Here is a 13,488-nt window from a genome sequence, read left to right on the forward strand (position 1 = left end):
AGAAGGAGCAAAGCTGCACTCCAAATTAATATACACAATCCCAAAGGAGTGCAAAAATACTTATAGGTCCAAGAGTTGTATCATCAAAATATTTATTTTAAACGTTCAAACGGAACCACTCCTTATTTTTAATCCATACATCAATTAATGACTGCTTCAGGGTCCCCCGACACGGACCCCGTGTTTCGCCCGAAGGCTGCGTCGGGAGGGACAGTCGATAAATTTTTAAACAATAGCTTAAAAACAGCTGAGGAGTTCTCACAGCTAAAGCGTACCGCTTTAGCTGTGAGAACTCCTCAGCTGTTTTTAAGCTATTGTTTAAAAATTTATCGACTGTCCCTCCCGACGCAGCCTTCGGGCGAAACACGGGGTCCGTGTCGGGGGACCCTGAAGCAGTCATTAATTGATGTATGGATTAAAAATAAGGAGTGGTTCCGTTTGAACGTTTAAAATAAATATTTTGATGATACAACTCTTGGACCTATAAGTATTTTTGCACTCCTTTGGGATTGTGTACACAATTATTGGCCAGTACACTACATAGAACAGCCCTCTGCTTCCTGCTCTGTTCAACACCCTGCCCTCTCACAAAGCAGCCTGCAGAGATCAGGAGGAGGGGGAAGAGGAGCAGACAGAACAGAGCAAAGAAGAGCTACTCTGCTCGCTAAACCAGCCCTTTCTTCCTGTCATTTTCCAGGGGCTAATGCAGAAGTAAAAAAAAAACCCAAAACCTATTGAAACTAAGTCCAGTCAGCTACTGACAGGAATAAAGTTCTGCCTGTATGTATAATTCAAGTACAAGCCCAATCTTACAACTGGTGAAAAGTTTATTAGTGCTCAGTACCCTCCTTTTTCCGATCGCTTAAACCTGTGCCAGTATGAGTTATGATGCCAGAGGGGCAAGAGTAACTGGGGGTTGCTCCTGCTCCATCTGGACCCTGGGAATGGGGAAGCCAGGGAACGAGTTTTAACAAGTTTAAGGTACAAGTTTAATCAGTGGAGGGGGAGGGTCAGGTCTGGCTGCCAATTTTTTAGAGCACACTGCCAACAGAGTTTCAAATAAGGCAGGTTAACGAGCACTGTGGCATGGTAAATAGACAGGGCAGTATGAGCTACTTCCATTTGAATTTTTCTGTTCAACAATAGGAAAGGAATGCTAAGCTTTTTTCCAGTAGACACAAAATGAGATAAATCTTTCGGTACATCTGACCCCCGGGTAAGTGAGTAATGCTTTTATATGTTGCTTCATTCCTAAACTTCATCCCTAATTGTTCTTTAGCTCCCCCTTGAACTCTATCAGGGGCATCATAAGAAATGAATATGGATTTAAAAAAAAAAAAAAAAGCCATCTAGTCCAAACAAATAGTTCTTGGTTGGCTTGGCCAAGAAACAAATATGTATATAAAGCAGAAGTAAAATTTCAAATCTTCAGTTAAGCCACTGCAGATTTCTAAGTAAATTATTCAAGATTTCTGGCAAAATATTAGATGTATTTTCCCCACGGATCACAGATAATTAAATATTTTTTCTCAGACTTCATCCAGGCTGTCTAATTTGAGCTGACTCATTTTCACACATCCCTATCAGTGGTTTAAATGTTACCTATTGCACTACAGTTTAGATCATTGGGTTGGGGGGGGGGGGGGGGGGAGAGAAAGAGAGAGCTCAGCCATAATGCCCTCACACTAGATAGGTATTTATTTATATCCCTATGGGAGGCCCACCTAGTAACTTGAGGTGAGGTTTGGGTAGTAGTGTAGGGGTTAGGGGCCACTTTCACATTCAAAGTGAGACATACGAACAGCACAGTGCTCTCTTGTGAAGATTTGAGCACCTTCGAAGTGAGAAAAACTGTGAGCCCAGCCCACTCCCGCCCCTAACTCCTCCTCTTTTTCAGATTTGCTTTGCACCATGCGTTATGGTGCTATCGCATGCGTTAAATGCATTTTCGCATGCGTTAAAGGCACTTAATGCATGCGAAAACGCCATAACGCGATTTGATAAATGACCCCAAAAGTTAGCCGAATACTGGCTAACTTAAATATCCAGCTATGTTTTGAATGTCTACTCTCATGACTCTATGCATTTCTATAGAATTCTGAAATGTATCGCAAAGTGTGATAAGCTTAGCGTTTCGCATAGGTATTAGTGCACTTTGCGATAAACTGCCTATTATCATAAAACCCTTTTTCCTGTCGTATTTTGATAAATCCAGGCCTTAGACGGGATGTTCAGCTGCAAGGCTATGCAGCTGAATATTCCTGGATAGATTGCTACTTAGTCATTTCCATCTAAGTTTAGACCTGCTTGATTATGCCCATTGCCTGCCCACAAGTTATCTGGCTATAAACATGGGGGCCGATGCTCGGCTGAGCGCACTGTATAACCCGCACTTGGGCGCAATAGGGGGATTAGCGCCTATTTAACGCGAGTCCGACGCGAAGTGAATGCAATAGCGCTCAATACATGCAAATGCATGTGAATGAGGCTAGTACTCATTCACTCCGCATTAAAAAAAAAAAAAAAAAGCGTGTGTCTCAGATGCACATTTAGCTCTCAGGTGTTAACGCCTGCCTGGAGCAGGCGTTAATAGCTGAGCACATGTAAAAGAAGTACAGAAAAGCAGTAATGAAAACGGATGCCACTGGTAGATGACTGGTTATGAAAACCGATGCCGAGTTTACCGGCGTCTGTTTTTGTAACCGGCAGCTGCGACCCCCCCCCTAATTTGCATATAGCATGGTGCCCCCCCCTTGCGGGCACCACACGCACATTAAGAAAGCGGGCACTGACTTTTCACTGCCCATGTTCCGTGCTTTTTATTGCAATGGCCTCTTAGCCAGATAAGTGGCAGCCGCTGGATATTTGGTGGCCGCTACTTAGCCAGACAGGTCCTACTTATCCAGTTAAGTAGCGCTTGAATATTGACCTTGTGTAGTATAATAAAACTTGTATATACTTGCAACTATGGCCTGCCTTGCTTATGATCCCAGCTGTTTTGGGGTTGTGCTGCGGTGAAGAGAGGGGAAAAGCTCCAACTAACACCTTCCTCCCTACTTTTCTGTAAGTGCCAAACCCAGAAAAATCGAATAAGCATGCCCAAGGAGGGGCTCCTGCTGAGTAGGTCCCAAACCCAGGACCACCACCCCTCCAAGGCATATTATACCCATGAGGTGGTGGTGAATGCTTCAGTGTTGATGAGATTAGCAACTTCTACCTGCAGAAGTCCCGTGTAGTAGCATGGTGATTATTAGAAATCCTGTACGCCAGCATGGTAAATCCTGGGAGTATCATGCATTGGCACAGTGAAACCTGCAGTGCTGGAGTCCTCAACCTCTGCCAGCAGAAGAGGAAGCATAGTGCGAGGTGAGGGATGGTGTGAGTGAAAAGTGAGAGGAGATAAAAGGCAAGGAGCTGTGAGTGAGAGGGGAGGTGAGTAAGAGAGGGGTGAGAGGAAGGGAGGGGAGAGGGGAGAATGAAGAGAGGAGGGAAGGGGTGTGAAGGGAAGGAGTTTTAAGTGAGGGGAGGAGAGGGGATGGTAGTGGGAGAGGAGGTGGAAGAAAAGAGTTAAAAAGGAGAGGGAAATAGAAAATGAGTGTATTGGGGGAGTCGCAAACATACTACCTTGCCATTCACTCCCCCCCCCCCCCCCCCCACCCCTGGTGCTAGCAAGTGCACAAACCGTGCAATTGCACGGAGCAGCTGAGCATACCCAGTGGGGGCAGCAGCGGTGAAAGTGGAGAAGGGACCCGAGAATGGAATAAGAAAGAAGAGGCCCATGTGGCCACCAGAGGACCCCATCCTATTGAAAGCGAAAAAAGAGACCTGTGCATGACCTGACCGAGAGCAGCAGCAGAAGAAGAAGAAGAGGGAGTCCATACTGCTGCTGCTGCTCCTCTGCGAGATCTCTCCACCCAACCCCAGCTCACCAAAACTCTAAGAGGATACCCCACATCCATCAGGGATTTGAAATGTCACACGTGGCCCTTCGCTTAAATATGGGAACTCATGGTTTAGAGTAGACATCAGCTGCTCAAGTGAAAGAAGCCATTACTGTGCAGAGAGCTAGCTAGTAGCTTTTCTACTGCAGGCTAAGCTTTAATCCATATCAAAGTATAGGTAGAAATTAAAAACTCAGTGGACCGGGATTGTTGTTGGGGAGCACGACACCCAGGGCAGGTTGCCATTGACTGGCTAAGTGGCTATGTGGCTCCCAGCCCTACACTGAAGTGGACTGTGCCATTATTGGCTAGCACTTTGACCATAGGGGCTAAACCAGCTCTTAATAAAAGGTTGTGGAAGGTCCTAATCCAGGGCCGCTGTAAGGGTATTAGGCGCCCTTGAGACTTACCTACTTGGCAGTAGCTCCTAAGCTTTTCAGCCACTGGTGGACTGGGTTTTGCTGGTGGCCCTGGGCTGCCTCTCATGATTTTGAACCCCCTCAAGGTGAGGCACTCTAGGCAACCACCTAGTTTACCTAATGGAAACACTGGCCTTGCCCTAATCGAATTATTTGTTTGATAAAGGGGGGGTATACTAAAGTTGCTGAGAAGCAAGCAAGCAAATTGCAAGAGGAGCAACTGCCCATTCCCTACCCCCACTGCTGTTTGAAACTTCATCCCTGAATGGACACAGTAGGCCTGCATTTGCAAAAACCTTTGCACACACAAATCAAATTGAACTGGTATTCATCTATAGAGCCAAGGAACTGAGGTCAGTAAAATTATAGGATTGCAAATTTAAATAATCCACTGCTAGCAGAGTATTCTACATTAGGGATGTGAATCGTTTTTTGACGATTTAAAATATCGTCCGATATATTTTAAATCGTCAAAAATCGTTAGGGCCACGATACAATACCAATTCCCCCGATTTATCGTTAAAAAATCGTAAATCGGGGGAAGGGGGAGGGCAGGAAAACCGGCACACTAAAACCCCCTAAAACCCACCCCCGACCCTTTAAATTAAATCCCCCACCATCCCGAACCCCCCCAAATGCTTTAAATTACCTGGGGATCCAGCGGTGGTCCAGAACGGCGGCGGTCCGGAACGGCCCCCTCAATTGAATCCTGTTGTCTTCAGCCGGCGCCATTTTGCAAAATGGCCGCCGCAAAATGGCGGCGGCCATAGACCAAAAACGATTCGACGCAGGAGGTCGTTCCGGACCCCCGCTGGACTTTTGGCAAGTCTTGTGGGGGTCAGGAGGCCCCCCCAAGCTGGCCAAAAGTTCCTGGGAGTCCAGCGGGGTTCCGGGAGCGATTTCTTGCCGCGAATCGTTTTCCGTACGGAAAATGGCGCCGGCCATACGCGTATGGCCGGCGCCATTTTCCGTACGGAAAATGATTCGCGGCAAAATGGCGCCGGCTGAAGACAACAGGATTCAATTGAGGGGGCCGTTCCGGACCGCCGCCGTTCTGGACCACCGCTGGATCCCCAGGTAATTTAAAGCATTTGGGGGGGGGGATTTAATTTAAAGGGTCGGGGGTGGGTTTTAGGGGGTCGGCTCACGATTTTAACGATTTTCACGATAGTTTACACACCCAAACGGCAACAATACGATTCCCTCCCCCTCCCAGCCGAAATCGATCGTTAAGACGATCGAGGACACGATTCACATCTCTATTCTACATTACATTTTGTGAAAATAGGTTGTGTTAATTCATGTATGTACATATATATATACTAATGTGAACATTACTTTTTTCACATCTGATTGCCTCAGTAACAATTCCTTTACTGTGTGGGATTGTTTTCTATACCGAGTGCCCTAATCATTGCATGCTCAGAAGTAGCAAGCACCCAAGATAGATTGGATTTGTTCTCCTGTTCAAAAGTGCAGAAATTTTGCAGCGAGAGTTCCAGCTTGAAGAGCTCTGGTAACAGTGAGGAGGATGCTGTTTGATGTAATGTTTTCTCCCTCCCTCCTACCACTTTCCACCTAGTGCGTCAACTGAGAAGTAAGAGAAGGTTGCACTCCCTTGTGGAGACAGTTCTGCAGGGGACTGAGCTCCTATAGGTGGAAGAGAAGGTGATTGTGCCTGAATCATTAATATTGATATATATATATATATTTTTTTTTTTAAATGTAAAATTGACCCATGAAATGTAGCATACTACTTGCCATCATTATGGTTGTCATAGTATTGTACCTATTACATTATTTAACCAAAGGCAAATATATTTTCAGCTACTACATTCTAGGTAGGCAGTTAAAAGACCAAAATGATCCCAGCAGGTAACCAGTATGTTTTCACATCCAGTTTAAGACTTTTTTCAGTTTTGAAAGATTTATATGGGAGCATTGCCTAACAGAGAAATTATAATTTTATAATTTAGTAGAATTCTTCACCCTTTTTAGGAGCTTCTTTTGGAGATCCCTTCTTTGAAATAGTTTCAGCTTCTGGAGACATAAAAAGGTGTTCTTTTATTTGGGACCTGATATCTGGAATAAATCTCAAATGATAAAGATTTAGTTTTCAAGAAGATGGGCAACACTTTTTGTTTAATTACTTTTAATTGATTTTAAGGTTAAATATGAGCTTCAAATGCTTCAGATCCTTCTGAATTTCTTTATCTCAGTTTTATTTTGATATTTTATTACCTGGGATTTTGTTATTTAAACTCTATTTTTAATTTTATTATTATACATTTATGTTAGCTGTTGGTTGCATTTGTTATATTTTTTGTATTTTATTTTATATTTAGTTTTTTTTTGTATTATTTATTGAATGTATTGTACTTGTTCATAGCCTGTGAATGCACAGACGGTTTTTATACATTTAAGTACAAATCAATGTTGACTTATTTTTTCAACAATTATAGAAAAAAGTGTTTTTGCAGTCCACTTAAAGTCAATTTTTTAAAACTTTTTACTCTTCTCCTCCTGCTCCTCTGATTTAGTGTGTGATATGGGACAGTGGGTACTAATAAAATAGCAAAGTGTCTCCTGTGTTACAACATGATGTCCTGTTCATAGAGGACCTTCCCTGTACGTACCCGGATTAGTCCAGACTCCTGGGTTTTACCCGCCTCTAGCAGATGGAGACAGAGAAGTTTTCAAAACAAAACTCCGCCTTATATAGGTTAGTGCCACCTACAGTCCGGCAGTATTTCTCTGTCTCCAGCAGATGGTGGAGGTGCAAGGCCTACAGTCTTTGCTGATTGCTCATTGGAGTTAGAGTAGTGAGTTCTGTGAGTTTTAGAGAGTTTTCGGTCTGTAAAACGTTACTTGATTTAAAAAAACTTGATTTAAAAAAAAAAAAAAAAAAAAAAAAAAAGGAACAGTTTCTGTCCTGAGACTCCCAGGGGGTTTGTAAGGTCCTGAGGGGACCATCCCCCACTGGTTGTTGAGGCAGCTGCATTACAGGGTCGAGGGCCCTCTTGTTTCAAACTAGCAGCTCTGGGTGTGACACCAGGGAGCCCGGTTCACTCCACCCCGCCGGATCAGGACCGTGGACCACAGCCGGGCAAGTCTTTAAAACAAACAAACAAAAAAAGTTTTGATTTTCTTTCATTTTCTGTCAGTGTCACTGGCGCTTGGGGGACCGCGATTATTTTAGCTTTCTCAGGCCCGGTGCGCGCATGTAGCTCAGCCTGCGCACATCTTTCTCGGGAGGGGCTGTGCTCGGCATGTCTTCCCGGGGGGGAGGGATCCTCCGGACCACGAAAATGGTTAAAGGCAAGGCTGCTCAAGTTTGCTCAGTGTTAGCTGTACCGAGATCAGCTGAGGCAGATCCGTTCCTGTGCACAGCAGGAATGGAAGCCATTTTGGAGTCTTTTAGATCAGCGACTCGTGCAGCTATAGGGGAGGGGATTCTCCCACCTCCTCTCTCTCCTCAGCCAGGGTTTCCTGGAGGGTGTGAACCTTTACAGCCTCTCTCACCTGCAATGGAGGATAGCCTCATAGGGGCTTCTGACTCCTCCTCTTCCTCCTTCTCCTCGGAGTTTATTTTATTTCTCCATAAGGCTTTTAAAGCCAGGAGGGAAGGGAAGCAGCAGGCTGGGGTTAAAACTTCCTCTAGTGGTCTTAAATTTCTTTCTCGAAAGCGGTCGAAGTCTAAGAGAGTCTCTGGGTCCTCCAAAGCTAAGTGCCCTTTGCGTACAGGGGCTCATCAGACCGACACTGATTCCACGGATCAGGATACGGACCCAGGGGACCAGGACCCACAGGGCAAGCCTCCGATGGGGGTGGATACAGACCCTGATCAACATCCACAGGATCCAGCACGAGACTCTCACATTGTGGAAGGAGACGACCCTAAGGTGGGCCGTCTGTTTAGGAGGGAGGAGTTGGCTCCTCTTATCCTTGCCATACTCGGAGAGCTAGGCATAGATGGGCCGCCAGAGGAGTCCAGGCTAGGGGCCTTGGACCCAGGGTTGTTGGGTCTGAGGGGCCCGGCTACTTCCTTTCCTTTTTATTTTTCTGCCACGGTCTTGCTATACAGTGAATGGGATGCCCCGGATCTGCGATTGCAAGTTAGCAAGGCTATGGATAAAGCTATATCCTCTTCCGGAGGAAGCAATTGACATACTGCATTCACAGAGGACCGTCATTGTCAGTTTTTATTTTATTTTGCCTTGGCATTTCAATGTTATAACAAAAACAAAATCAGTGGAAAATGACTTTGTTATAGTACAGAGGAGAAAAATGAGTGGAAAAATCTTTTTTCCACAGATTTTTTGTTTGTTTTAACATTGAACTTCCCAGTCACTTTGCACAGTTTTTTGATTAGAAAGGTGGAGTACAAGTCAAGAATAGAATAGAATAACTTAAAAATTAAAGCCAGGACTACACATGTATTTATTTTACTTTTAGGCTATTTGCTGTGACTCATGTTTCAGTTCACATTTTAATCAATCTTGTTTTTTGTTTTTTTTTAGGATATCTTTCTTGGATTGAGCACCATATTTTCTTTGATTTTACAACTTTTAGGAGAAGATTCTGATATACTGAGGGAATATGAATATTCAATACATTTATGCTGTCTTTGTACTTATCATACTGTGCCTTCTATGTTCTTCAACTAAATATATATCAGGTAAAAGAAACACATGTATTCTTTTTCTTACAATAGATGTAAATTAGCTTCATCTTAACCTCCTAGATAATTTAAGGGCCTGATTAACTGAGTATTTTCCCCATAGCCACAGAATGGGGAAAAAGCCTTCATAAATCAGACCCTTAGATGGTTATATGCATATCCAGTTAACTAATCGTGAAAACTGGAGTGGTAAAATTTGCTGTCCTGGTCTTGTTAAAGCAATTTTCTGATAAATATTAATCAAAATGTATTTGGAAATTTAAAGAAGCCTATGAAGCAGGCAGTACTTCTAAACTTTAGAAGAAATTTTAGAATTAGGCAATATTGTCTGTTGATGGTGAAACAAAATTCCTTATTAGATACAGTATGTTCATTCAGTGCTCATAATTGGGGTAGATTTTAAAAGGAGCGCATGCACATGTTCACCTGATTTTATAACTTGCGCAGGCGCGTGCAAGTTATAAAATCAAGGGTTGTTGCACGCAAGGGGGTACACAATTGTGCACTTTGTGTGCGCCGAGCCGTGCTGCCTTCCCCCGTTCCCTCCCAGGCTTCTCCGAAATCCCTTCCCCCTAACCTGACCTTCCCACCCCTTCCCCTAACCTTTCCTCCCCCTAGTCCTACTCTAACACCCCTCCAAAATTTTTATTTTACCTTTTGTGCCTGCCTCTGGGCAGGCGCAAGTTGTGTGAGCCGGCAGCCTGCCGGCATGCAATCCTCTGACACAGCGGCAATGGGTGCTCTGTCGGAGGCCTCTGGCCCTTCACCCCCTGCCCCCGGACCGCCCCTTTTGTAAATGTATAAAAACCCAGGACTTACACACATCCCGGGGCTTTCCGCACATCGCTGGGCCTTTTTAAAATAGGCCTGGCGTGCGTAACCCTTTTAAAATCCGGCCCAATATTTATTTATTTATTTGTTTATTTGTTTTTGCTATACCGATGTTCAATTAGACATGTCACACCGTTTTACAGAGTAACAGAGGAATCTATTAATAGACTTCTTATTTTACATTGAAACTTTGTAACATGAGTAACAATTGGAACAAATGAGTAACAGAGAAACTTTGTAACATGAGAAACAATTGGGCTGTGGAGAGTCATTAGAAATTATAACAGAGGTAGTGAAGAACATTAAAACTTTGTAACATGTGTAACAAGAGAACTTGAGTTGGTGGGGTTGACCACAACGTAGAATTTTGCGGTTCTGAGAGGGGTGTTGTGGGAGGGGAGTGATATGTGTGCTGGTGGGGGAGGAGGGCTTATCTTAGTGTGGTTGGTAGTGGTGATGGGTGGTTGTTGGGTATGCTTTTTTGAAGAGCCATGTTTTAAGGTTCTTTTTGAATGATTGGGTTGTGGGGTCGAGCCTGATTTGAGGTGGTAGACTGTTCCAGAGTGTTGGACCTACCACTGTTAGAGATCGGTCTCTTCTTGAGGTTAGGTGGGCCATTTTTGGTGAGGGATGGTGGTATACCCCATAATGTCCAGCATCTTCAATTCTTTCAAGCTTTTTACATACATAAATGGTACGTGCACTTTCTTTTCAAGAAGTTTACTTTTGTATCATTTCTTACTTGTATTTATTTTCCATCTTTTTGAATGCAAGATTCACTCAGTGAGTTATAGCATATTAGAAATGTAGCTTACAAATTAAAACCGTTATAACTCAGGCTTTTAAAATTCTTCAGGTTAATCCAGAAACAATTCAAATCTACAGTGATGAATGATTTCCATTCAGGCAAAGTGGCTGTGGACTGATTCAATTCTGATTGCCAGCCTTGACCAGATAAGTTATTGAGTTAACTCTGATATTCGGAGTTGGCCGGATAAGTTATCTGCCTGACTCTGGTTGGCCCGTACATCTGTCCTAAAGTTAGCCAATTAAACTTTTTGGGTTAACTTTGATTATTGGTTTTATATTGTATTTATCTGTGATTGTTTTATGTATCTGTTTAGCATGGCAATGCCCATCACTAATTTAATCCCCAGTATTTTTCCATCAGTGAGATAGTGGGAAGGGTTTTTGTAGATTTTTGAATCTCCCCCCACCCTTGCCAAAACTCCCCCTTTTTAGGGAACAGGCTATTTGGGGGTATAACACCCCTTGGAGCATGCCCGGTTTTTTTTTTTTAGAGGGTTAGGTGTGGCTGTAGAAGCAAGAAGGAAGGAGCTAGAGATCCCATCAGCATTTCACGATAGCTATTGAGAAGTTGGAGATTTTTGGAGAAGAGACAGAACCTGGAGATGCCCTCAGGATCTCAACCCAGTAATTCAGTGATTTTTGGATTTTGAAAAGATTGAGAGATTGTGTATTGATCAGTCCAAATGGAAGGGCCCTGCCCCTTTATCCCAAAAGATTGGATCAAAGGTTCTTTTTGCCCAAGTGACCGGAAGACCAAGGGTGAAGAGAAGTGTGGTTTTGGACTTTTTGCCCAAGCTGCAGGGGAAAGGCTGCGGTGAAAAGAAGCTAAGAGAAGAGAAGAGAAGTTTAGATTACAAGTTAAAAGTTGACCCACGTTCTGGGATTTTTGACTAAGGACAAGGAAACCATTTTCCGCTCTGATCATTGTTTTTGATGCTGATGTTGATTTTTGTGATGTTGGACTGGATGCAGTGAAGACCTTATCTTGAATACCACTTTTGATGCCCTTGCTCTTATTTTGGTGACCATGCCAAGGGCCCTGGAGATTAACTTCTTCCCCCATTCAGACCTGAGTAGGACCTGGACCTGTGGCATCCCTGAATGGTTTTTGCAGCACACGATGGGGCTAAATAAATAAATAAACAAATAAATAAATCGGAGGAATGAGTCAGCCATTCATTCATTGTTATCTTACTGGATTAGCAGAATAGTTATAAGGACCCACCAGGAGGGGTTTATATAGTTCCCCCAAAGGACTGACGTGAGCTTTACATGCCTCATATTTGGGGCTGTTCTCAGATGACAATACATTATAATAATTTTTGGCCACTCAGATAATACTTTTTTATTGGTAGATCACAATGAAATTTAGTGCTAAGAAAATGATTATCATATCCACGTGTTTTTCCTTGCCTAGCCATCTGCTTTTCATAACATTTGTCTTGGCCATAACTAAAAGCTGTCCATCTAAACTTTGATAAGTCTTTGGGGGAAATCTTTGCGATAGGCTAGAAAAATAGGCAAGAGGCTTATGTGCCATCTGTGCTAAATATTTTTCCCACAGAGATACAAATGGTAGAAAACGTTCATGCTTTGATTACATTATTCAGACTTACTTCGCAGGAATCCACTAAACAAACCCACATCTTTAAGTAATGTTTAACTTTTGGGGGTTTTATTTATTTTCAAGGTGACTTGTTTAAAAAGTGTCATTTGTTTTTCCAGAAAGCTTGCTTTCCTAATGGTGTATTAAGTAAAGTTTTTTGTGTGTAAAATGTGTTTCTTTATAAACATTTGTATTGCTTTCACTTATTCTTTCAGTTAATCCTCCAGAAGATTTTCAGATTGTTGATCCTGGATACTTAGGTTATTTGAATATACAGTGGCAAGCTCCACGTAATCTGAGCAATTTGAGTGACTGCACAGTAAGATACAAATTACAATATCGGAACACTGATTCCCAAAGGTGGGAGGTAAGGAATAAGTATCATATTTACTTAATCCTAAAAAATATACTTAATTTGTCACTATTGATCCAAATAACTACAGTACATTAATTGTGGCTCACCTTGAGCTCAGAGTTGGAAAAGGTGAGTAAATAAATCTGAAATACCAAAAAAGGAATCCAAATAATTATCCAATAATTATCAGATGCTTTAACATCTTCCTTAAAGTCAATAAGATGTTTACAGAAGCTGAAATACTTCCTAGAAAAAAACAAGTCATGCACTTCATGCTTTGTAGATTATCAGCTAAGCATCAAATTGTACAACTAGCTAAATCAGCTTGTCAGTATCTGTAATGAAACCACTATCTGATGGGAGGAGCAATCAGATAGGAGTTAGCAATCTGTGGTATTTAGGAGAGTTGTGGGTGGATCCTTGGACCAGTGGCAGATGACCACACCCCCGGGGAAGACCCTGAGAGGGACCACTGGTCAGGCTCAGAGTATGGAGACAGACATACACTAGTTCTTTTATTAAACAGTATACTGAACCACCAGAGGTGGCAGTAGTGAGCTGGAATGCCCGGCTGGGCTGAAGTCCCTCAGAAGCTGGAACAGCGATCCCTGGAGGCTGAGCTGTAGAGAAACTGAAATATAGTGAGTAGGCAGGGTAAGCAGAGTTCATGTACTGAACCAGATGGTAACACTCACACAGTGTCTCATAGAAGCCCAGGAGCTGGAATGTATAGGACCTCGAGGGGCGAGTACCTGGTTCCAGGGGAAAGCTCTGAGAGAGCGATGGTTAACTCACTGATGTAGTAGGCAGTGCTGACTTCCAGGCAGAAGTGAATTCGAAGAAGT

At 43.2% G+C, this 13,488-nt stretch overlaps 1 protein-coding gene across 3 annotated transcripts in view; it reads left to right on the top strand.

The window, feature by feature from the left end:
* The window catches only part of IL13RA2 (interleukin 13 receptor subunit alpha 2), a 100,782-nt gene that overhangs the window by 25,903 nt on the left and 61,391 nt on the right, over positions 1 to 13,488 (top strand). For 2 of the 3 annotated variants that reach the window (XM_029606514.1, XM_029606516.1), the window contains exons 2-3: positions 8,881 to 9,038; positions 12,504 to 12,655. In XM_029606514.1, the coding sequence (XP_029462374.1) occupies positions 8,960 to 9,038; positions 12,504 to 12,655 (231 nt within the window). In that variant the 5' untranslated portion in view covers positions 8,881 to 8,959. Of the gene's footprint in view, positions 1 to 1,079; positions 1,217 to 8,880; positions 9,039 to 12,503; positions 12,656 to 13,488 lie in introns of those variants that run through there. The other variant, XM_029606515.1, reaches the window with a different exon arrangement.

This window comes from Rhinatrema bivittatum, chromosome 6, assembly GCF_901001135.1.
Source record: "Rhinatrema bivittatum chromosome 6, aRhiBiv1.1, whole genome shotgun sequence".
Classification (NCBI taxonomy): Eukaryota; Metazoa; Chordata; class Amphibia; order Gymnophiona; family Rhinatrematidae; genus Rhinatrema; species Rhinatrema bivittatum.